We start from the raw sequence: 25,705 nt of genomic DNA on the forward strand, positions 1-25,705 counted from the left end.
TATAGTTTGATGTAAACATCGGGTGACTAAGTTTTTACCATACTAATAATGCATCACCATATAGAGGTTTCACCAAAAGTATGTCTGAAAAAACATCATTGACAGTCCACTAAACTTCGGAATGCAAAGGACACAGTCGTACCTGGCAGACCTTGTATTTCTATAAGAGATTGTTTCCATAAGAAATTTATTTTCTAAATAGCAAATCTTTAATAACCGGGGTCTGCATAACTGTAAGACGTTTCTTCCAAATCTTTTTCTTTTCAATTTGGATGCCTTGGTTCTAAAATTATGAACTATACCTTCTTTATAATAGTGTTTTGCAAATTACTTTTCTCCAAGGCATTCTCAAACATTTCAAAGCAAACATTGACTGACACACACAGATTGATTTTGCCTCAAAACAACACATCCTATATCAAAGCCAACCTGCCTAAGCCTTAACAAGACAAACCTATCTAAAGTATAGCGAGTACAAACTCACAAGAAACTCTTGCAATAACAACAAAAGCCACACAATCTATATCTTATAACTTGATCCGTTTTCTAACATTAACAGTAGGAATATGGACAAAATGAAGTTTTGTTCTGTCAGTGATCACCTTCTTACTTCTTAGGAGGGTACTACTTCCCTGTCACATCGGATCTTGCTGAATTACCGCTTCCATTCTGCTCGAGTCATCTTATCTGAAATGGTAAAGGCAAAAGTTAATCGCATAACGTCAAGTAGAAGCATTGCATATGGGTATGCACTAAATCATTAGACTCTACCTCTTAACTGAAACTCCAAAATTAAGCACACATTGGTTTGAGGATACTCAGAATTTACTAAATGAAAAAGAAGCTAAGATAAACTTGAATCCAAATTCATGGGGTTGCTATTCCGTTGGATCAACGATATTGCTCCAGGATTAGTCAAGAAACTAGAAATCTCCCTATTAACCATAAAGAGCTGATCTACTTCAATGGTTTCTTTTTATCAGGAGCTGATCTACTTCAATATTAAGCAAAAAAAGATTAATAAAGAGGTTCGCGATACATGCATTAGTCTGTTAATAAAACCGTAGGGCAGTTTTCTATTGTTAAAGCTTAAAGTTTACTCGCTCCGGTTCACAATAAGCGACCATTTTATCTTTGGCACACCCATTAAGGAAATACGAACTCCTAGAGAAAAAAAGATATATTCACTAAATTAACCTTAATTAATTGTTATCTTGACACATTGGAATATGTAAATAAGGGAAATTTTGGAAAATAAAATTAATTCCTTCTTGATTATGTAAATGGACACTTATTTTGGACCAGAATAAAAAGGTAAAATGGTCACTTATTGTGGACTGAAGGGAGTATTCATTTCAGTCAATAATGCACAAGTTGTATTCTGTTTAAAGGATCTTGTTTGTTTGTTTTAATAGCCATACTCCATAAAGTGAACTAATCATTTGAGAATTCAACCTTTATCAAAAAGCACCACTTGGCACTTAGAAATACTCACCAGTACCATCCCTTGAAGATGATAAAGATCTATCAATCTTGATTCCTTCTTTTGCACTAGCTAGGACCAGCCTCTGCACCCGCGGCGATGAACTCAGCTTGCCATTCATTGGGGATGGCAAAGAATGACGTCTACTTAGGGCATTCTTCTCGGACACATCTTGCCCAAACCTTGGTGAGGCTTGCTCTTTCAACTTAGCCTTAGCTGACTTGGTTGGAGCCATATAGCTGGGCACCTTTCTTGCCGTTGGCGTACCTGCATCTACATCATGGCTTGCAGGTAAAGAAACTCTTCTGTTAGTCATGTTACTCTCATTTCCTTCATTATCATGGTTAGTGCAAGAATTGTCATTTGCAACAGGACTATCCTCTCTGTTAGCAGTGATCAATTTTTGATGCATATCAGATGGAGAAAAACTATCAGCAGCGTCAGAAATTGATTTGTGATGCGTATCAGAAACAGAAAGGCTATCCAAATGAGTGATAGTATCATCCATCACTAGTGTTTCTGAAGGTGTCTCCACATTAGTAGAATTTTCTGTTGTCCCTTCTAAACTTTTCAACGGTTCGCCAGATGTCATGCTCCCCTCAGGAACGAGAGCACTTGATGTTGTGTCATGATTTTGCCTTTTCCTCTCAGTGTCCGCCTCAGACTGAACAGGTTTTTCCAAAATAGGGCTGGACACTTTCTTTAAATTATGCTTTACTTTCTTAATCTCACTTCCTGGATTCTGAAGAACAGAGTTTACTAAAGGAATTGATTTCTTCTTTTCTGACCCCGAACTGGAATGATTTGAACCATTCTGCGTCTTTCTAGAAAGCACTTTCCGTCCATTGTGCTTTGACACAGCCATGTCTGCTTCAACTTTTTTATGCTTTGTATTTGAAAGCGTTTTTGGTTTGGACCGTGGTCGCCAAATATGTGATAAAGTCCAACGGACTAACCATTCCTGACTAGAATTTGGTTCCTCTGGACTGTATTGGAGGTGTAGAGGCATAACAGTAGGTGATGAACCAAGTAGCTGAAATACACCACATGACGAGCATTGATTAATTAGTGTATCAGTAAACTTGATAACAACCAAGTAAAGACGAGATAAGTGGGTTCTTTCATTCAGTGCTTGAAATTTCTTGATTTTAGCAATAAGAGGAGTTTGCATGTCTGATTAATATATGCAAAAGGTCAATATCTGGGTAACTGCTTTCTGGTTATTTACATTTTACGGATAACCACTTTTCATATTGGCATTAAGTCCAGCGAACCGAACACAGTAACAGTATGAAAAACCCTTGGTGCGAAAAAATAGCAAGAAGTAGGATGCTTACCTTTGTAGCGAACTCATTCTTGGATAGCTCTTGTGCTAGTTTGGATGCATTATTTCGTTGATACTCGAATTGTTTGGAATCCTAATGATGAAAGGTACCATTAAAAACTATAAACCATAAAATAAGTTATAGCAAAACAGTTAAAATGGTACATTGAACACCCTAGCAGCATAAATTGTGCGAAACTTGGATTCGTGGATGCTGTAATTTCAAATCAAAATAAGCGTTGATAATTAAAGATGTCAAAAGATTATAGATCTTAGCAACATTAAGTCAAGTTGGCAGTTTACCTGTTGTCCAAGTCCTCGTTTGGTTATCACTTCACAGCCAATACTGGAACCCCTAACAATCTGGCCACGTGCATGTGCTTGAAGCTTGACAATGCCATGTATACAGTATAATGTGGCAACAGCCTGCCTTCTGACCAGATGGCCGCGTATGGCAGCTTGTAGCCTTATGACGCCCTTGAGCCTAAAAAATGCTCGACGAGCCTTCAGAGAGACCATATTGCCATTCGTACAGGTTAAATGTTCAAGTTAAATGAGAAATGAGCAAAATTCCATAGAATAAGTTCTTAAACATCAATGGTAGCAAGATCAAGTCAAAGTGAAATAGTCAAGTCCTTTAACACCCAATCATTTGCAAACTTAGGAAGCACATGCAAAGAGAAAAAGATAAACTATCAGTCAGTCGAACTTATCTATACATAATTCATAGGTGGGACCGGTATAGTAATTCAAGTCTAAAAGGCAGCTCAGGCAAAAAACTTATTTGAAACCAAGTCATTGAACATAATGAAGACAATCAATAAAACCTTCAAGGTGTATATATAAACACTACTAGCCAAACATCGTAATGTCTTTGTTTCATTTGAACTATGCACGTGCGACGACTTTCTAGTCTCTTAACGTCAAACAATATTTTCTGTCTCTAACAATTCTAACAGAAAATCAAGACCTATTCATACATGTTGCTGGATGAACAATACAAATGCATTAAAGAAGAAACAGATTGAACAGCTCGCACATTCGTTAACCACAAGAAAACAAGCATAGTACAGTAAAAACTATGAAAGTAACTCGCTACCACAATATTAAAGTGCAAGCGGAAAAATACCAAAAGGTAGAAGACAAAGCTTGCGGAAGAAAATAAACATAATTCAGTATCGTAATTGTGATAAAGAACAAAGAGAAAACCAAATATATTTTATGACAGCAGGTAAATCTTTATGGTTAGAGTAATTACCAGATAACCCCTAAAAATAGCTTGTGTCTTCGTAGTAGCTTCCTCAAGCCTCATTTTCTCAGTATCCTCGGGTAAGGTAAGACATGTATTTTGTTCATCTTCATCTTGCTTCATAGAAGGGAGACTCACCTCATCAGTGACCCCTCCTTTATCAAGGTTTGAGTCCTCTTTTGTTCCACCAGCACTACCAGCAACTAGCTCAGATATCAAAGGCGGATGGACAGACAAACCAGATAATGCCGCGTTGGTGGAAATTACTAATGCTTTCTCATTCGAAGATTTCTTTAATGAAAGAAATATAGAGAATAATAACTTATTAGAAATTACATGAATAAAATAAACCCCAAATAAAAAAGAGGGGTAAGCTGCATGAACATGTAATACTTGTGGAAAATCCTTCTCAAAAAAAAATATTCTTCCAAGTGGCTCAATTCAAGTTTATTGCATTATGATGATAATACTGCTTTCCTGGTTGCAGCATGTCACCAGTGACCATAGGCATTAAGGCAGAAGATAAGGTTTATTTTAAATGGTATTCACAACAGTAATTAGACAGCTTGCCTTATGGCTTGCCTCAAAAGAATGTCCACTTTCCTAAAAAAAAGTACTACCATGGTTTACGCCATACAAAGGTTTTAACATTAAGGGCAACAATTTTACATTTTTCAATATAAACCTTTTCCACTTAATTCTAAAAGGATCAAAAAGGAGCTAGCAAGTTTTGAATACACTAAGGGGTCGTTTGGTAGGGTGTATAAGAATAGTGCGTAATAAGGTGTATTAGTAATGCATGGATTAGTAATGTATGTGTTAGTAATGCAAGCATTAGTTATGCAGATATTATTTCTTATCTATTGTTTGGTGTGGTGTAATAAAATTATAATGCATTACATAATTTTTAAGAAAAATAGTTGTTTACAAAAATGCCCTCCATATTCTCTAGCTTTAAGAGACTTTAAGGACAATTTTGTCTTTAACCATACTAATGCATGCATTAATAGCCTTGGTATTACTAATGCCATGGTTTTCTATGCATTACTTATACATAGGATAATACCAAGTATGATGTATAACTAGTACAAGTATTAGTTATACATAGGTTGAAAAAATGTACCAAACAAGGTATTAGTAATGCATAGAGCTAATGCTTGCATTATTTTTTCTAATACCTCCTACCAAACGACCCCTAAATATTAAAAACGTACTACCACATTTACACAGGCATATACAAACAAAAGGCATAACCAAAGAGAACTTCAATTCGAAACAAAATTGAATCATCTATCTTACTTTTGATGTGCTAGATTTGGAAGACTTTCTCCCTGCCAGCAAAGACCTGAACCATTTTCCAGGAGATTTTCCCATAGTAATAAGTTTGACGCCTACAATGTAAGAACTTTGTGATAGAAAGCCTGGAAGTTTCAAAAGAATGCTATATCAGGTAAGCAAATGCAATCTTGCAGCAATAAGTAGGCATAAAAGTAATATAATCCCTTAATGTGGTTTAAAATGTTCATTTATGGTTTCATTTTCCTGGAACCAGAGCACAATAGTGCTTCTGCATATATAAATGTGAAGTAGCATAATGCAACAACAACAACAACAACAACCCAGTATAATCCCACTTAGTGGGGTCTGGGGAGGGTAGTGTGTACGCAGACCTTACCCCTACCCTGAGGTAGAGAGGCTGTTTCCAAATAGACCCCCGGCATCCTTCCTTCCAAGAACTTCCCACCTTGCTCTTGGGGAGACTCGAACTCACAACCTCTTGGTTGGAAGTGGAGGAGCATAATGAAAGTTTAGATTTCCGACACAAAGCCTACCATCAGTGATCAATTTAGTTACTTAAAAGAGGATTCATTGTCAATATATCCTATTTTTGAAGGACCTAGAGCCTAATGGGGTTATTGTCATGCCTACAAATGAAAGAAGAAAAGCAAAATCACAACAATAAGAAGTTTCTGAAAAACACGTGAAAAGGCCATGTTATATATTCACGAATTCAGCACCTATCCAATGGAATCCTCCAAACACAATCTCTTCCAGAAGAGAAGAAAATCAGATGCTTCGCAAACTCGATGAGTGTAATAGAGAAACTTCCTTCCTATAAGGTTGTGTTCCCTTCCTCTTTTGAGGTTTTTGAGAGCGGGGAAGGAAAATGTTTACATACTCTAAGCCTCGTAGTCACCTATAACACATTGAACAATAAGTTCTTTGACATTATCTTACTTGCCTCATAAGTGAGAAACTACATATGCAGATCACTTTTAGTGATTAATGTTTGACTTGCAAATAAAAAGGATAAAACTAAACTATAATAAGAACTCTTATGGGCCTTGGAGCATATTTAATTAAAGCTGCCCGAGCTTCCATCAGAAACAGTTGGATCAGGATATCAGATTTTGTGCTCAAATGAGTACCACTTTATATAATAATTATCCAGGGAACTATATATTTTACACTCTGAAACTCCTTAATCACAGTTGATCAGGCAGGATTTCAGATATCCAATTCACTGATGAGAGGCAGAGACAAATTTCCATTGCAACAGTTTCATTGTCTCAGTATTGGACTACATAGTGTTGTCGAAACACGCTTAAGCCCTGAAGCGAGGCACAAAACATGTTGAGCACTTCGCCTCGCTTAGCGGGCGCTTAAAGCATACTTTTCCTTGCGAATGAGCATAATCTTGAAGAGGCGCACACTAAACAATTGATATTTTACATTATCGTAATTCTTTTTAATTTCTTTGTCCATATATTTGTTATTCATGCTTATAATCATTAGTCTTGGACTACACATACATATTTGTACTTTTTCTCTATTTGCGCCTTTCTTCTTAAAGCCCATGCTTTCTTTGCGCTTGTGCCGTTGATACCACTACTATAGATAGAAAGGTTCATAGTTCATTTCAATGGGGGACTGGGATATCAAAGACCCTCATCAACTAAACCTAGTGCTTTGTGCCAAATTCAAACTAAGAAGCGCCATTCTCCAACCCAGTCCTTAGAATGTTAGAATGTTATTTCCCCAAAAGAAGGTTATGAGCTGCCAATCAAATAAGAGATGATTCTACCAGAAGCATCTGTCAATTCCCCGAGGCTTTCATCTCACTCCAACCAGAATATACTAAGAGACACACCATGTCTAAGCTTTATCGGCTCTTAATTCTCAAGATCCTTCTAGTTGAACAATTATCATTCAACTAAAAAAAACTATTCCCAGCATGCTCAAAATAGACACGGCCATTAACCCTTGGTTACATCATTAATATATCTCTCCAGCTCAGCCTATTATTTAGAAGTCAAACAATGATTATTCTGTAGTCTACTCAAAAATAAAATAGAAAAGGATAAACAAGAAGCTGACAGGCTGATAGAAAGAAACCACCTAGTCTTGTTTGCCTCCGTTGGGATTTGAATTTTTTTTATTTTCCTATTTATTTCTAAAATTTAGCAAGTGTAACCATATTTTAAAATTTGAAGGAAAAAAAAAAGGTAATGCCCTTTTGCAAAAAACCCTATCACCAAATCACTCCAGGCATATCTTTGAGGATACCCAATTTCCAATTAAATCAGAACCCAAAATGCAACAATGTGGAAACAGTTAAAGTGTACACAGATTAACCCTAGCTCATATAAGTAACAAATATTACTAGTAATATCTAACAATGACAATATCACAACAATGTAGTTCAGGTTTAATCATTAGCTTCGACGTAAGCACAAGAAGCCAACATTTTAAATTACTATTTAATGTTCATTGGATCTAGAACTTACCTCAACAGAAAAAATACTGTAACTTCAACAAAAACCCTTCTTTAGCTGCAAAAAATAAAAATGGGTTCTACATAAGAACTGCAAAAAATTAAAAGGGTCAAGAGAAAAAGTGCAAAAAAAAAAAAAAATGAAAAAGACTTTAAGCAGCTAAAGAATTTAACTATATTTTACTGAAAGATCTGAAAAAGAGTTTTCAAGAAAGAGAGAGGTTTTAGTTTTTATCATTTTTTCATGATGAAAGAGGAATAGAGAGAGCCAAACGGCACTTAGCAGGGTAAAGTTTTTTTAAAAGCACCTGGAAAATTGGTACACTACAGCACTACTCTGCCTCTGTATTTGTTTTTGCCTGTTTCAGTTTTCAAGATTTTGGAAATTACCCAAAATGTTAAAAACTGAATGTTGTCTTCCAAAGAGGTTGCATTGGGCTTAGTTGGGGGGCTTTGTTGGGAGAAATTCAAAAATAGCGAGATTTACAACTGGTTGTTCAAAAATTACTCAGTTTCAAAAGTAATTGAAATTTAGCCACATTTCATGTAAAGATAAATCAGAGCGAAAACATTATTCAAAACCCGGAAAATACGTCAGTATATTATGCTGGAGTTACAACATAAGTATACTTAAATTCCAGTATATTATGCTAGAGTTACAACATAAGTATACTTATGATGGAATTCCAGCATAATATAATGAAGTTCCAGCAAGCATATCTGTCCAGCATAATATACTGGAGTTTGGAGCACCGGTGCTCCAGTCTCCAGTATATTATACTGGAGCCAGCATAATATGTTGGAGCTAATACACAGGTGCACCGAACTCCAGTATATTATACTGGACCGGTCTCTGTTGCAGCAAAATAGTGGCTATTTTTCATTCACTTAGTAAACGCTGGCTATTTTTGAATGACCGGTCCGAAAATTTGCTATACCGTGCTATTTTTACGGTTTTGTTGGATCATTACTCTCTATAGCTTTGGCTCAAATGATTGAGGTCTCAGATTTGAGCTTGTTTCACTTTTGGCCCGTATCAGAAATTATTTATATTTAATAGCCAAAAAGTGTATATAATTTGTATATTTTTTGTATATAACATACAGTATATATACAAAATATATATATATATATTGACTATTATTTTTTAGAGCAGCTATATAGTGTCATTTCCCCCTCAAATTTTGGCCCAATATTGATCACCAATCACCATTTTCTTTTTCAAAATTATTTTGAATTATTTTCAGTATGTCGGAAATAGTCTATCTGCCTTTATGAGGTTTGGATAAGTTATGTCTATAGACTATCATCCCCAGATCTCACTCGTGAAATTACACTGAGTATATTGTTGTTAATTACTTGATCACCAATTCAAGATTTCTTGAAAGCCTCAATTTAGAAAGCGATCTTTACACAAACAACCGGTTGGAAATACTGTTTACTCTTTTTGGTCGGTACACATAGATTATATATTGATTACAGTGGTGGACCCAGGATTTTGTGCAAGCGGGTTCAATCTTAGAAGTATATAACTTTAGTCGTAAAATAGTAGTTATCAAGTGGGTTCAAATAAATATTTATACAAAATTTACACAGCTTTAATCCTAATTTATACATATACACAATATTATTTTTTGGTGAAGCGGGTTTAGTTGAACCCGCTAGCCACTACTTGGGTCCGCCACTGACTGATTATACATAGTTGTACACATATTATATGTGAATTGTATATAATTATATATTCGCCATCTATTTTTAATTTAAACGCTTAGGTACACAACTATTTAGGTTAATTCTTCATTTACTGATATATATTCATCCGTATGTAATGTGAAAGTGACATACAAAATATTCTCTATCACTTAAATCATATAAATTGAACATGTAGAAGACTATACGGAATAAATTAAAATTGATCTCTCTATAATTCGAGAGTTCTCAATAGAAATGTCCAGACTCTCGAGGATTACATAACCAATTTATGTTGCATTTCCTTGCTGCGACTTCAAATCTTCAATATTACAATTTCAAATCGAAGTTTCATGCTACGAGTTTGAATTTAGTAATTTTCAAACAAGATTATCAGCTAAAGCTTTTATATACATGTTAAGGTTTTGCTTGAACATAATTGTGAAAGAGTTTTAACACTTTTCGTATGAAAATAGATCAAAAAGTGTAGAAAAAGGTATCATTTTTTAAAGAATTGAAATTTGTTTTAACATAAAAGCTAATCGCACAACACATTTCTTGAAATATTGATTTGTCTATGAAATAAATGGGACACATCCGTGGACAACCAAAGTTATAAAAGTGAGACAGTTTGAAACAAATAAAGTAGATAAAATAAGCTAACTAAGAAATCAATGATTTTATATTTTCTCCTTCTTTTGTCAACATTGGGCAAAATAAGCTTCAACTAAATGTTGACTCTCGTAAAGATTTCCAGTTCGTGGATAGAGCTTGGATAACTTTAAGGAAATAGATGGGAAAAAATTGCTTTATTCTAAAAGAAAGGAATTTAAATCTTTTTTGGATCGTTATTCGATTTATATTTGGCTTTTTTGACTTCTTTGTTCTGAAAAACAGCTAATGCTGTTTTATTCCTTCTTGGATCAATCTGACTAAGATATATGAAAGAAATAAATTATTCTTCAATATCACAACTAATAATAGATTCTCAAGAATTATTCAAATATATATCATACATTTAAGTGATTCTTTATGAAATGCAAATTATTCAAAATGATTCAGTCCATTATTTACTTCGCTATAGCTCAGGGTCTCATTACAAAAAATGGAGGCATTCCCCCAGTCAAGTGCTGATAAATTGCAAGGAATGAGAAAACCTCAAGAATAGCGTTAAATATTTTATTTTCCTAGTTGAATCTGATGGACGAAAACAGCTAATATTGTGCACCTACAGCCATGGTCGCTCTCTCCCATTTGATAGAACTAATGGAGTTGATCAGTCAGTTGGATCAATCATTTTCTCAGGAACTACAAGTTGATCAAACTCTTCAGATTTGAGGACTCCTAGATTGAGAGCAGCATCTTTCAAACTGGTTCCCTCCTTGTGGGCTTTCTTGGCAACTGCAGCAGCATTATCGTAACCAATTTTTGGGTTCAAACATGTGACGAGCATGAGTGACTCGTGCAATAATTTAGCAATCCTCTCTCTGTTAGCTTGAATACCCCTCACACAATTCTTTTCAAAAGAAGCAGATACATCCCCTAGCAATCTTACTGAATGTAGGAGGGCATTAGCAATCATAGGCTTGAAAACATTCAGCTCAAAATGGCCATTTGATCCACCAATTGTGACAGCCACATGATTCCCCATAACCTGAGCACAGACCATCGTGAGAGCCTCACACTGAGTAGGATTCACCTTGCCCGGCATTATACTGCTTCCAGGTTCATTTTCAGGAAGAATGAGCTCCCCGAGACCACAGCGAGGACCACTTCCTAAGAAGCGTATATCATTCCCAACCTTCATGAGGGAAGCCGCTACCGTATTTACAGCTCCACTGGTTTCAACAAATGCATCATGAGCAGCCAGTGCTTCAAACTTGTTTTCAGCTGTTACAAATGGCAAGTTAGTTTCCTCTGCCACTGCTGCAGCAATTTTGATGTCAAACCCTTTCTTTGTATTCAGTCCTGTCCCCACTGCTGTGCCTCCTTGTGCGAGCTGATACATGTGTGGAAGGGTGCACAAGACTCGGTCAATTCCATATTTCACTTGAGTAGCATACCCGCTAAACTCTTGTCCAAGAGTCAAAGGGGTTGCATCTTGTGTGTGGGTTCGCCCGATCTTAATAATATCCTTGAATTCGACTGATTTTGAATGTAGTGAAGTATGCAACTGTTTCAGGTTTGGTAGTAATCTTTTATTTAGCTCCATTGCCACAGCAATATGCATCACCGTAGGAAAGGTATCATTTGAAGATTGCGATCTATTTACATGATCATTTGGATGCACATGCTTGTCACCGCGCTTATGGCCAAGTATTTCAGCTGCTCGGTTTGCAATAACCTCGTTAGCGTTCATGTTACTATGAGTGCCACTACCAGTTTGCCAAACCACCAAAGGGAAGTGGTCATTCAACTTTCCTTCTGCAACCTCTTCAGCAGCTTGCATTATTGCTTTTCCAATAGATCGGTCAAGGCCATATTCCATGTTCACCTTGGCAGCACACTTTTTGAGAATACCAAATGCACGTATGATTGGCTCAGGCATTCTTTCACGCTCACCCCCAATATCAAAATTCTGCAATGATCTTTGAGTTTGTGCCCCCCATAACTTGTCCGATGGAACGAGAATGGGACCAAATGTGTCTTTTTCCTCCCTGAAAGAGGTAGCCATGTCTCTAATTGCTGCTAAACAAACACTGAGCTAGAGATGAATTCACCAACATGGAATAACAAAATAAAGCTTAGAAGCAGAAGATGAAGCTCAGACAACAATCCCCAGCAACAATCGGCTGAGAAAAATCAGCAAGCTCCAAAAAAAAATACTTCTAACAGCTCAAAGACCCTTTAAATTTATAGAAATACTAGATGAAGGAGCAAGGCTTCGAAACAGCTTTCTTTTCCAATTTAAACTTTAAGTAAGTTTGATTTTTGTTTTTATCCAATTGAGAACTAGTATTTTGACTTATAAGAAACAACTCATACTAATTTTTGTTATGTCGAGGAAGAGGCAAACCCGAAAATAAAGAAGATAAATAACACCAAATTTTAACGTGGAAAATCCTTCAAATCAAAGGTAAAAATCACGGGATCACAAACGGGTAGATGTCGAGGAAGAGGCAAACCCGAAAATAAGAAGATAAAGAACACCAAATTTTAACGTGGAAAATCTTTCAAATCGAAGGTAAAAACCACAGGATCACAAAGATCCAAAAAAACTCCACTATAACAATAAGATGGTTACAAAAGTTCTCCAAATTAACTACACAACAAGTGTCAAACACGGAGCAACAATAGCAACAAGAGCAACAACTAATCAATTGAAGAAAGAGGAGAATCCACAAAAACAAAGTTGTTGTTCGAGACTCGAAATAAGATGCTCTATGCCTCCAAATCCGATCTCCACCGTTCAAATTCAAGAGCACGTTGTTACGAACACTCAGTAAAATTTCAGTCCGATCCAACCGTTAACGAATCGGTAAACATGATTTATAGTTGGCTAGTCGGAATAAAAATCTACAGCAAAACAAATATTTTTCTTCTCCCTTCTCTCTTGATGAAAGCTCTTTCAAAAATTACTCTTATGTGCTTAAGTCTTTCAAAGACTTGTATCAATGAGCATAGAATAATTCTCCAAGGTTGTCCTATTTATAGATCATGAGTGGTGCTTTCTCTTAAAGCCAAAACCAACTCTAAATAGGAACAAAAACCGAATCCAATTCTGAATAGGAATGGAAACCAAAAGAGAATTGGATTAGGCCATTAGGCCGTTGGCTGGACAACATGGTCATGTGCCTAACAAACTCCCCCTCCAGCCAAGGGGCCAAATATGTCTTCAAGTAGAGGAACTATTGACAGGCTTCATGCCTGCCAATTTTCTGCAAAACGCATGCTTATCTGCAAGCTTAACTACGAAGTCCTTAGGCCGCCCCATATAAATCTCCTCATTTAAATCACCATGAAGAAAAGCAATCTTGATATCCATCTGCTCAACTTCAAAATGTAGACTTGCGGCTAAGCCTAGTACCACACGAATAGAAAACATCTTCACAACAAGGGAGAAGATTTCATCAAGGTCAACTCCCTTCTTCTGGCCAAAACCTTTAACAACTAACCTCGCCTTATATCTAGACACAGAGGTATGGTTATCTTGCTTTATTCTGAATATCTATTTGTTAGATAAAGCTCTCTTACCTTTCGGCAATTTCACTAACTCATATGTGCCATTCCTATGGAGTGACTTCATCTCATCTTCCATCACTTCGATCCACTGATATTTGTGAGTATCTTGCATGGCTTCATCATAATTCTCAGGTTCTCCCATGTCAGTCAAAAGTACATACTCATCAGGAGGATAACGCATGGATTTTTGCTTCTCCCTTGTAGATCTTCTAAGAGAGGTTTCAGGACCATTCAAAATAGTTACCTATGCAGGAATTAGTTGTTGATCAACCACAACTTCATCAACTGGAGCATCCATAACATCTATACCATGATGATAATTTTGATCTTGATCACTATCTCCATCATTGTCTTGGGTTCCTTCATGTGCAATAGGTGCCTTAGCAATTGAAACTGGATCAATATCAACTAAGCTCTCATTACTCTGAGAATCTATCTTCTCAGCTTTGTCAATATCTTTAATAGTTTGGTCTTCAAGGAATATTGCATCACGACTTCTAATAATTTTATTGTCAACTGGATCATAAAAACGATACTCAAACTCATCTTGATCATAACCAATAAAGATGCACTACTTAGTTTGACATCCAGTTTCGATCTCTCATCTTTAGGAACATGCACACAAGCTTTACACACAAAAACTCTCAGGTGATCATATGAAACATCTTTGGCAAACCAAACTCTATCTGGGACATTACCATCCAAAGCAACTGCAGGAGACAAATTGATAACATAGGCAACAGTGTTAAGTGTTTCCGCCTAAAATGTATTTGGAAGTTTAGCCTCTGAAAGTAAGCATTTAACTCTCTCAACTAGAGTTCTATTCATCCTCTCTGCCAAACCATTCAATTGAGGTGTCTTGGGCGATGTTTTCTGATGACGAATTCCTTTTTCCTTGCAATAGTTATCAAAGGGATCACAATATTCACCACCATTGTCAGTGCGAATACATTTTAATTTCTTCCCCGTTTGTCTCTCAGCTAGGCCTGAAATTCCTTAAACACGCTAAGTGCTTGATCTTTAGATTTCAAAGGATACACCCAGAGCTTACGAGAATGGTCATCAATGAAGGTCACAAAGTAAAGTGCACCACCTTTTGAATTTACTTTAAAAGGACCACACAAATCAGAGTGTACTAGCTCCAATAAATCGGGCTTTCTTGAGGGAGGATGACTATAAAAGGATACCTTTTTCTGTTTGCCAGCTAAACAATGGATACACCTTTTCAGCTTTGCTTGTTTCACTCCAGAAAGCAAACTTTTTTGAGCCAAACACGCAATCCTCCTCTCGCTCATATGACTCGGTCATCGGTGCCACAATTCTGATAAAGTATCACTTTCCACCAGATTTATAGAGTCATGAAGAATAGAGCCTTGTGTCACATATAATTGACCAGACTTAACTCCTCGAGCCACTACTAACGAGCCATTGGTAAGCTTTCATTGGCCATTAAAGAGAGCATTATGGTAACCTTTTTCGTCTAATCTTCCTATGGAGATCAAATTGAAAGAAAAGTCTGGAGCATGCTTGACATCTTGAAAAACTAACGTTGAACCATTATTAGTTTTCAAACAAACTGCGCCAACACCAAACACCTTAACTTCATTGGCATTGCCCATTTTTAACACTCCAGAATCAACATTAGTATAAGATGAGAGAAAATATTTTCTTGGTGTGACATGTGAGGTAACTCCAGAATCTACTATCCAGCTCGTCTCATGGGATACCAAATTGATGACGTTTTCATCATAAGCAAAAAGAAGGTCATCTCGAACAATAGCAACAACATTGTTCTCATTATTTTCAGCTTTCTTTCCTTCTCTAGTGTCTTGATTCAACTTGCGGCAAAACCTTTTGATGTGTCCTTTCTTGCCACAGTGGTTGCATGTAATATTATAGTATTTGGACCTTGACTTACTTCTACTTTTACCTCTATTCCTTGAGCCTCTTGTTCTATCTCTCCCCCGATCTTCTGTAACCAAGATATCTGCTTGTGAGGACGAACCCTGAGATTTTCTCCTTACTTCCTCGTTCAACACTCCACTCTTGGCATATTCCATGGTCACCTTACCTCCAGGATCTGAATTTGTCAAAGAAATACGAAGAGTTTCCCAAGAGTATGACAGAGTATTAAGAAGCCAAAGTCTTTGTATCTCATCATCAAAATTAACTCCCATTCCAGATAGCTGATCAAGGACGCCCTGAAAATCATTTATGTGATCAAGGATAGGGTTGCCTTCCTTATATTTAAAGGTCATCAATTGCTTTAGCAGAAATAATTTGTTGTTCCCGGTTTTTCATGCATAAAGAGTCTCTAGCTTTTTCCACAATGATCTCGCATGTGTCTCATTCACAATATGATTGCGAACATTATCTTCAACCCATTGTCATATATTTTCACATACTTGTTGGTGCTCGAAATCCCAATTTTCATCAGATATACTCTCGGGTTTATAAGCTAAAAAATGGGTAGATGCATCTTCTTCACGAATAACAAATCTTTCATCTTGCTTCTCCAAACATTATAATTTCTCCCATTTAAACATACCATCTTGCTCATATTCGCCTCCATTCCGTAACAACCCGGATAGATAACCAAGGCTCTGATACCACTGTTATGTCGAGGAAGAGGCAAACCCGAAAATAAAGAAGATAAAGAACACCAAATTTTAACATGGAAAACCCTTCAAATCGAAGGTAAAAACCACGTGATCACAAAGATCCAAAAAAGATCCACTATAACAATAAGAGGGTTACAAAAGGTCTCCAAATTGGATACACAACAAGTGTCAAACACGGAGCAACAATAGCAACAAGAGCAACAAATAATCAATTGAAGAAAGAGGAGAATCCATAAAAACGAAGCTGTTGTTCGAGACTCGAAATAAGATGCTATGTGCTACCAAATTCGATCTGCACCGTTCAAATCCAAGAGCAAGATGTTATGAACACTCAGTAAAAATCTCAGCCCGATCCAACGGTTAACGGATTAGTAACGTGATTTGAAGTTGGCTGGTCGGAATAAAAATCTGCAGCAAAACAAATACTTTTCTTCTCTCTTCTCTCTTGATGAAAGTTCTCTCAAATCACTCTTATGTGCTTAATAGCCCGTTTGGCCAAGCTGCAAAAATCAGCTTATTTTGAGAAGTGTTTTTTTTAAAAGTGCTTTTCTCAAAAGTACTTTTGGTGAGAAACAGTTTGTGTTTGACTAATTAGTTTGAAAAGCACTTCTGAGCAGCAATTAGTGTTTGATCAAGCTTTAAAAAACTACTTCTAAGTGTATTTTTCTCAAAAGTGCTTCTCAAAAAAGTGCTTTTGGAGAGAAGCTACTTTTTTCTGCTTATCCGAAACTGCTTCTGTTTCTCCTCAAAAATACTTTTTTTCCTTTCAAAAGCTTGGCCAAACACCTCAAGTTTTGGCTAAAAGTGCTTTTGGTAAAAAAAAAATACTTTTGGCAAAAAAGAAGCTCGGCCAAACAGGCTATAAGTCTTTCAAAGACTTGTATCAATGAACATAGAATAATTCTCCAAAGTTATCCTATTTATAGATCATGAGTGATGCTTTCTCTTAAAGCCAAAACCAACTCTAAATAGAAACAAAAACCGAATCCAATTCCGAATAGGAATAAAAACCAAAAAAGAATAGGATTAGACCATTGGGTCTTTGGCTGGACAACAACCATGTGCCCAACAATTTTGTCCTTCTTGTGATCATTATGACAAAGATATAGAAACAAATAAACAATCCATTTTTCCAAACTAACCAAAGCTTCCCATGATTTATTCACAATATACTATACATCTGCAAGAGTGAGTTTAAGTGATTAATTAATGTAAATTAATATCTCTAATTGAAATCATATCAATTAGTGATTAGAAATAATCAGATTAGTTCCATTTTAATATTTATGCCTAGAAAACAAGATGTGAAAGAAAGTTTCAGCGTAACACTTCCTAATTTAAACTTGCTTTAATAATTTGTTTATGCAATACAACAACAACAACGATAAAAACCTTAGTGTAATTTTACAAGCGAGATCTGGAGAAGCCTACATTGCGAAGGCGGAAAAGTTGTTTCCGACATACCCTCGGCTCAAGCAAAGCACAGTCATAGCAGCGTTAAAAAAAATACGCTAGTGAAAAAGTCATAAAAGAGAATTCAATACCAACAAGAAGATAATATATTTGGTTATGCAATACTCTTTAAACAAAATTGACAAATTGCTCTGTAAGTCCAACTTCTCTAAAATTTGAAAAGTTTTCCATGTGACCAAATGGATGAAAATTTAGCATGAATAAGGAAACATATGAAAAGCTCTAAACTTATTAAATTACAAAAGCAGAAAGACAAATATATAGATGCATTAAAGAGTAGAAATACTACAGTAAGTACAGTACTTATTTTTTGTTTCTAGGAGATAATATTCCATCTTACTCAATAAAATTTTGTTATTTTGCTAAAATGCCAGAAACAAAATGAGAGGATTAGGTAAGAGTATAATATCACTTGGGTTGAGAATTTTTTTTGACGGGAAAAGATAATATATTATAAAACATTACATAGTACGGACAGGTACATCCCTAGTAAAAGGGCAAGCCTCGAGGACATTTACATTTCCCATTTCGACTAAAATAAAACAGGCGTTAATACTGAGTTTTTTGGTCAAATACACATAACCATTTCTATCCATTGCTAGGTTATTTAATACTAGAGGCAATGGATTGACAAAAACTTGGTTTTTCCTTGCATGCTTGAGTCCGTCCTTGGCCATTTTACGAGCCACCTTGTTCCCTTCCCGAAAATTATGGGTGATCTTCGGGTGCTTTAGCTGGTGCATTAACCACCTACAATCAGTGATAATAGACGTGTAAGACATAGCATCTGAGTAAAAAACTTTAATGAGCTCCGCTGCATCTGTTTCCACAATTAGTGGTGAGAAATCATAATTGAGCGCTATTGAAAGACCTAATTTTAATGCTTCTAGTTCTGATTGGAGAGGGGAAGACGATGGCTTGGAGTGTTGGAAACCCAATAGCCAGTCTCCTCTATCATTTCTAAAAACACCTCCCATCCCTCACTTGGGTTGAGAAATTGTGACATAGCCCCGCCGACACAAATTCCAAATCATGATATTTTATGCACTTGTTTTCTCTTTTTTTTTTTTAATAAAAAAATTGTCCTAGAGGCAGATTGGAAAATAGTTTTTTTTTATTACCAAAATCAGAATTCAAATTTCCGATATAACTCATATATTCTTAGAGATTAGTTTGAAATGAATTATTGGTATATGATGATGATAATGATTACAGTTAAAGATAAATATTGCTACTCATTTAACTTTAATTAGCCTCTTCATATCTAGTTGATCAATTATGTGGAATAGGTATATGAACTCTTTAATTACTGTTTACATAAGGCAAATTTTTATTATTCAGATAATTTATCTGAATAATTGATGGGGCACGGCGGAATTTGGACAAAATGAATGAAACGGGAAAAATCCAATTTTATGGTACCGTGGAGTAGGGCGGCTTATCGGGTGGTTATTTATTCTTAAATATTTGACTTATCGGTTATCGGTTTTTAAATGTATTAATCTGCTAGCCACCCGATAAAATATCGGGCGAATTTGGTATCGACTTAGCTCTTATCGGGCGGTTATCGAGCGGTTTATCAGCCTAATTTTTTACTCATCTTTGCCTCGTGCTTACGCAGTACATTTCATGCTTCTTGCAATTAATATTTCATCACAGAAAAAAGAATGCTAATAGTACTCAGCAGTTATTAATATTCATGTTTCCAGTCAAAATCTGAGATGAGTAAGAAAATTGATAGAATATTTTAAGTGTCAGTTATCCCGAAGAAAAATATTTGTTCTTGGCAAATTAATAAACATATGGAGTATTAGGTAGACTAAGGCCAGCTGCTAGCACGCCTCTTGCAGGATTTTTAGGGAATATAGTGTATGTAACACATTTTGCATAAGTCTGACAATTGTTGTGGTGCTAGATCTACATAGTTAATTTAATATCTTAAACCCAAAATCAATACTTTAAGATATTTCCAACTTAGACTTCTTTATCTCATGAAATATCCAACAACCAACTCCACAATTATTGAAGCTTTAACAGGCTAATTTATGTGTTAAAAATATCATCACATGACAACTACATCGAACTAGAAATCAAACAGGGCTCTCTTAAGTTCTATATATCATTTGGTTATACAAGCCTTTTCATTTTTTGGTATTCACAGTTAAAGCCTAAATTTTTCAAACCATGAGAAATGTTTAAACAGTCTGTTTAGATTTCTATCGTTTGCCAAAAACGGTCTGTGTATATATATATTCTTAACGGGTTAACGGATTATATGTTAAGAAAATTGAATAATTCGCCCCTAAACCGATAACCGTTAATGAAAAAAATTTCAATCCGTTCCTTGTCCGTAAAACCGTTAACCCGATACCAATAAGCCATTATGTAACACTCCTCAAATTATAAAAGTTTCGAAACACGCTAACAATAGAACTAAATATATATATAATTGGATATACAATTAGGAAAATATTAATAGTTTTAATATTATTAATTATTGAAAGTGGATACCATTAAATATTTGTTAAGTCCAAAAAAAAAAAAGATTGAATAAAAAAAAACAAAGTGACGTAAGAATTGGGCTTAAAGCCCATTGAGTGGATCTTCCTATTGTAGGAAAAATAAGAAGGCTTAAAGCCTTAAGCCTTGGGAAAGAGGGGTTACATGGAACTAGAGCAAAGGACTTCTGTGCACAGAACAAAAACAGAACACGTCCTAGCAGGTACTCACGCGGGCAAATAAAATTTTTTAAGGTTCTTACCAATCACTAATTCTTGAACTCAGGTACATAGAATTTTCTATTCTCAATTATCCTAAAGTAGTAGTAGGTAAGAATAGAATAGTTAAATTCCTTCTCCCTCTATATCAACAACAAATTTCACGTTTAGGTGTGAAACTTTAAAACTGATTAAAATGCATTGGTTGTTGTAGAATCAATTGTTTGATGGGTATAAATTGGAGTGGGCTCTACGTATTGGCTCAAGGAGTTTTGAGGTGAGTTGATATAACTCTTTACTAAAGTGGTTTAACTCACAAAAGCACGCACACAAGGTGTTTGATGAATTGCATAAAAGAGTTAATATATACTTAATTGGAGTAGTAAGTACCTATTAGCTTAGAATTATTTTCTAGCTAAAGTTTAGATGATTATTTGGATATATGTGCATAAATTTCAGATTTTTATGTTATTCTTATATGCCATTTTCATGTTGAAAATTCATGAAGGATCAAGAACCTTTATAAATACTTTTGAATGTTTATTTCATTCTTTTGTCATGCCTTACATTTAAGGATATCAGTATGAGTATGTATAAAAGATTTAGACTTGAAAAGTCACAAGAAGAAGTTTTAGAAAGAAAAGATTTTTGGGGAGTATCCTTTATTCTGAGAAGGGGTCATCGTCCAGGCCTAGGGTCCTGACCAAGCGTTGACTTCCTAAAACTACTTGTGCCAAAGTAGGGAGCACACGAGCCGAGGGTCTCGTTGCTGAGAACTTACTTAGCCATGCTAAGGTATGAGACATGAGCGCTGAGAACCATCAAGCGAGTGGCACCTCGTGGATTGGGCCTATTCGATCAGGTTGGTATCGAACCCGTGCTGATCACACGTGACTGAGACAGAATTAAGTCAGGATAGTTGGAACTCCCAAAGTATAAAGTAAAGTATTTTTTTATAAGAATGAAAAAGAAAAGAATTTCTTTTAAAATATTCATAAACTGCTATTATGCAATTATTTAGAATTATTCTTATAAGCTTTATGTTTTACATGCATTTAGAACATTTGCTCATAATGTATATGTTATTAAAATTTTGCCCCCGTTTTTGAGACTTACTGAGTACAATGGATAGTACTGACGTTCTCTTTTAGGAACATACGTTGGTCTGCGGTACAACGTAGGAACCGGATTTGCAGGCGAGCAAACTACGAGTTATGACTTCCTTCTCTTCTAGTGCTATTGGTGAGCTCTGCTTCTGTTCGTGGAGTATTCCTTAGAGTCATTTTTATTTAGTTATTTCTTTGTTACTTAGAGAACTGGCCAGGAAATCTCATGTCCGAGCAGTGCGTCAGTTATCAGTAGAGGCTTCATAGACATAGTCGTTGAGTTAAGATTCAGATATTTTTGATAATAACTTAGCAGCATTTTATTGGTTACTATGAATAAAGTTTTGAAGTGGGCTTATTTTAGATATTTAAATTATTTAAAAGTGTTTGGTTACAGTTGTGCCTTGTGGCATATAAAGTTTGAGGTTTGAGGTTATAATACATTTGATAAGCAGAGGTGGTCCGCTCGGTCATGTTTAGTGATCGAGTGCCGGTTCCGGCTTGTTCAGAAAATGGGTCGTGACAAATTTGGTATCAGAGCCTCAGGTTTATGGAGTCCTAGGGGTCTATGAAGCCGTGTTAGTAGAGTCTTGTTTATGTGTGTGAAGCGCGCCATACTTATAAACAAGAGGCTACAAGCATTTAGGAAAAGTCACTTTTTTTTCATACTTTAGATTGTGCAGTAGAGCCTACCTCTAAAGAATTATCTAATTTATTCGTTTCTCCAAAACTCGCAGAAATGACTCGTGCTCGCAACTCTGACAACGACACTCAGGATGCTGCTCAAGAAACTATCGCTACTATTGTGGCTCAAGGTAGAACTAAGAGGGCTTCGACTTTGAAAAGGAGGGGAAAATCCACAAAGGGAGTCCAAGTACCCCGGGTTGAACGAGAAGAAGGGGTGGAGCATGATGATCCAGTACCTCGGGATCCAGTACCACCCCCAACAGCAGCCCCGGCTCAGGCAACTATATCTCCCGATGTGGGTCAGATTTTTAATGTTGTCAACAGTGCTATGGAGATGTTTAAAGCCTTTATGGCCAACCAGAACGAGAGAAGAGATGAGATTCCACCTCAATCAAATAGACAAAACAATTCGGAGTCCTCAAGAGTGAATGAATTTTTAAAGTTGAGTCCTCCAGTGTTCCATGGTTCTATAGTTGATGAAGATCCAATGTTGTGGCTGGAGGGTGTCAAGAAAGCCCTCCGAGTGATGAAAGTATTTGATGATGAAGCTGTGGAGCTAGCTGCTTACCAACTTAGAGATGTGGCCGACGCTTGGTTTGAGATGTGGGAAAAGAAAAGAGATGAAGATGATGGTCCGCCTACTTGGGAAGAATTTGAAGAGGCCTTCATGGCTAACTTTATCCCAGAAGAGGATAGGGAAGCTAAGGCTATAGAGTTCGAACAGCTCAAGCAAGGGAATAAAGGTGTGCAAGAGTACTACATGGAATTCATAAGGTTAGCTAAGCATGCTCCTCACATGGTTAAGACTGAAAAAGCAAAAATTCGCAGGTTTTGTTGGCGGTTTAGCTTACCACATTAAGGATACGACATCAGCTACAACAGTAGGGATAGAAGCCTCCTCATATGTTGTGGGATTTGCCAAGCACTTAGAGAAAGACAGACAACTAAGGAGAGAAGAAAAAGAGCATAACAAGAAAGCTCGGACAACGGGCAGGTTTAATGGTACATCCAGCGGAGGTGGAAGGGATTCCTCTAATAAGGAGTCATTAGCACCAGCTCAGTTCAGTCATCAGTCAGATGGTGGGTTTTTCTTCAGACGTACTCAGAGTTATGGAAATCAGTCTCGCTAGAATCAGAATTTTAGGACATCATCCTCACATAGACCAGAGTCATGCTGAGCAACATTCACACCAGCAAAGTCTTTGTGGAATATGTAAGCGGCAATATTCAGGTCAGTGCAAGCTCGGGTTTCATGATTGCTACCATTTTGGAGACATTGGTCATATAAAGGCCAACTGCCCAAAGTTGCAATGTAATTTCAGTGGTGGATCAACTCGTCCTTCTAGTTCCTCAGCTACTGCAGTTGCACCCCCCAGGCTCGTGGTTCTCATAATCAGACCGGGCATGGAGCAGGTAGAGGTGCAGACCGAGTTACTCGGGGAGGGGGACAACCCCGTTTGTTTGCTACACTTGATCGCCAGAGTGCAAAAGCATTCACAGAAGTTATTACTGGTATACTTTTAGTCTGCTCACATAATGCTTATGTCATAATGGATCCAGGTTCAACGTTTTCATATGTGACTCCATACTTTGCAATTAACCTCGGACTAGAACCTGAACAACTTAGTGAGCCATTCCTAGTATCTACTCAAGTTGGCGAGTCAGTGAAGTCACCAGAGTCTATAGAGGTTGTATAGTTTCAGTCCAAGGTCGCAACACCAAAGCCAATCTCATAGAGTTAGAAATGGTGGATTTTGATGTGATCATGGGTATGGATTGGTTGTCTTCCTGCTATGCCATGTTAGATTGTCATGCCAAGATAGTCAGGTTCCAATTTCCAAATGAAGAAGTCTTAGAGTGGAAGGGTAGTTCAGCATCGCTTGTAGGTAAGTTTATTTCTTATCTTAAGGCACAACGAATGATCGATAAGGGGTGTCTCACCTATTTGGCTCACATTATTAATCTAGAATCAAAACCACCAGCTCTTCAGTCAGTGCCAATTGTTCGAGAATTTCCAGAAGTTTTCCCAGATGACTTTCCCGGACTTCCTCCCGAAAGAATCATAGACTTCGGCACTGATCTCATGCCAGGCACTCAGCCCATATCCATACCTCCTTATAGGATGGCTCCAGCAGAACTTAATGAGTTGAGAAAAAAATTGAAAGACCTTCTTAATAAAGGCTTCATCAGGCCGAGTGTTTCACCGTGGGGTGCCCGGTCCTGTTTGTCAAGAAGAAAGACGGGTCTCTCAGAATTTGTGTCGACTATCGGCAGTTGAATAAAGTTGCCATTAAGAACAAGTACCCACTGCCAAGAATTGATGATTTATTTGATAAACTTCAGGGTGCAAAGTACTTTTCAAAAATAGACTTGAGGTTGGGTTACCATCAGTTGAGAATCAGAGAAGAAGATATATCTAAAACAGCCTTTAGGACTCGCTACGGGCACTATGAATTTCTAGTAATATCCTTCGGGTTGACAAATGCTCCAGCTGCATTTATGGACCTCATGAATAGAGTTTTCAAGTCATTCCTAGATACCTTTATTATCGTGTTTATAGACGATATTTTAGTATACTCTAAGAGCAAGGAAGAACATGCAGAACACATTAGAATAGCCTTGCAGACCTTGAAGGAGAATAAGCTTTATGCCAAGTTTTCAAAATGTGATTTCTGGTTGCAGTCAGTAGCATTCTTAGGCCATGTGGTATCTAGTGAAGGAATAAAAGTAGACCCACAGATGACAAAAACAGTCAAGAACTGGCCTAGGCCCACAACGCCAACCGAAATTAGGAGTTTCTTGGGGTTAGCTGGCTACTATATAAGGTTTGTAGAGGGGTTTTCCTCACTTGCAACTCCATTAACTAAGTTGACTCAGAAAGCAGTTAAGTTCCAATGGTCAGACGCTTGTGAGCAGAGTTTTCAAGAGTTAAAGAAGAGGTTGACCACTGCACCTGTGCTAACCTTGCCGACAGGTTCGGGTGGTTCACAGTGTATTGTGATGCCTCCAGAGTGGGCCTTGGTTGTGTTCTTATGCAAAATGGAAAAGTTATTGCTTATGCTTCCAGGTAGTTAAAGAATCATGAAAAGAACTACCCCACACACGACTTGGAGCTTGCAGCAGTGGTGTTTGCATTAAAAATATGGCAACACTACCTTTATGGCGAGCATTCTGAAGTGTTTACGGATCACAAAAGCCTCCAGTACATTTTCAAGCAAAAAGAACTAAATTTGAGACAGAGAAGGTGGCTCGAGCTATTGAAAGATTATGACATCAATATCCTTTATCACCCGGGCAAAGCTAATGTGGTAGCAGATACACTTAGTAGGAAATCAATGGGTGTCTTGGCCCATCTTGCAGTACAAATGCGATCTTTGGGTCGAGAAATTCAAAAACTAG

At 36.8% G+C, this 25,705-nt stretch overlaps 2 protein-coding genes across 7 annotated transcripts; both read right to left on the reverse strand.

Annotated features, from left to right (window-relative positions):
* Nucleotides 1–306: 306 nt before the first annotated feature.
* On the reverse strand, nt 307–8,241 carry LOC107776945 (protein IQ-DOMAIN 29). 6 transcript variants are annotated; one of them, XM_016596902.2, is made up of 8 exons: nt 8,140–8,241; nt 7,845–7,889; nt 5,356–5,477; nt 4,066–4,347; nt 3,111–3,311; nt 2,821–2,901; nt 1,496–2,516; nt 307–687 (listed from the first exon to the last, which is right to left on the reverse strand). In XM_016596902.2, the coding sequence occupies exons 3-8, from the start codon at nt 5,428–5,430 to the stop codon at nt 656–658; spliced, it is 1,692 nt and encodes a 563-aa protein (XP_016452388.1). In that variant the 5' UTR covers nt 5,431–5,477; nt 7,845–7,889; nt 8,140–8,241; the 3' UTR covers nt 307–655. The 6 variants fall into 6 exon arrangements, with proteins under 6 accessions (XP_016452388.1, XP_016452392.1, XP_016452391.1 ...); XM_016596906.2 differs by having other exon boundaries at nt 5,356–5,447; nt 8,140–8,221; XM_016596905.2 differs by lacking the exon at nt 8,140–8,241 and adding an exon at nt 8,006–8,121 and having other exon boundaries at nt 5,356–5,447.
* A 2,329-nt stretch (nt 8,242–10,570) lies between these two features.
* On the reverse strand, nt 10,571–12,438 carry LOC107776946 (fumarate hydratase 1, mitochondrial). The gene has a single exon (XM_016596907.2). It carries the CDS (start codon nt 12,192–12,194, stop codon nt 10,797–10,799), a length of 1,398 nt encoding a protein of 465 aa, XP_016452393.1. The 5' UTR covers nt 12,195–12,438; the 3' UTR covers nt 10,571–10,796.
* Between the last annotated feature and the right edge of the window lie 13,267 nt (nt 12,439–25,705).

The sequence above is a fragment of the Nicotiana tabacum genome, chromosome 20 (assembly GCF_000715075.1).
Source record: "Nicotiana tabacum cultivar K326 chromosome 20, ASM71507v2, whole genome shotgun sequence".
NCBI classification, from domain to species: domain Eukaryota; kingdom Viridiplantae; phylum Streptophyta; class Magnoliopsida; order Solanales; family Solanaceae; genus Nicotiana; species Nicotiana tabacum.

Bases quoted from the DNA above. Each gene is read 5' to 3' on its own strand.
- LOC107776945 (XM_016596902.2), bottom strand. From the start codon at position 5,430: ATGGGAAAATCTCCTGGAAAATGGTTCAGGTCTTTGCTGGCAGGGAGA. The intron at 4,348-5,355 runs GTAAGATAGATG...CTTTCATTAAAG, and splicing joins CCAAATCTAGCACATCAAAA to AAATCTTCGAATGAGAAAGC. The intron at 688-1,495 runs GTGAGTATTTCT...TTACCATTTCAG, and splicing joins ATCTTCAAGGGATGGTACTG to ATAAGATGACTCGAGCAGAA.
- LOC107776946 (XM_016596907.2), bottom strand. From the start codon at position 12,194: ATGGCTACCTCTTTCAGGGAGGAAAAAGACACATTTGGTCCCATTCTC.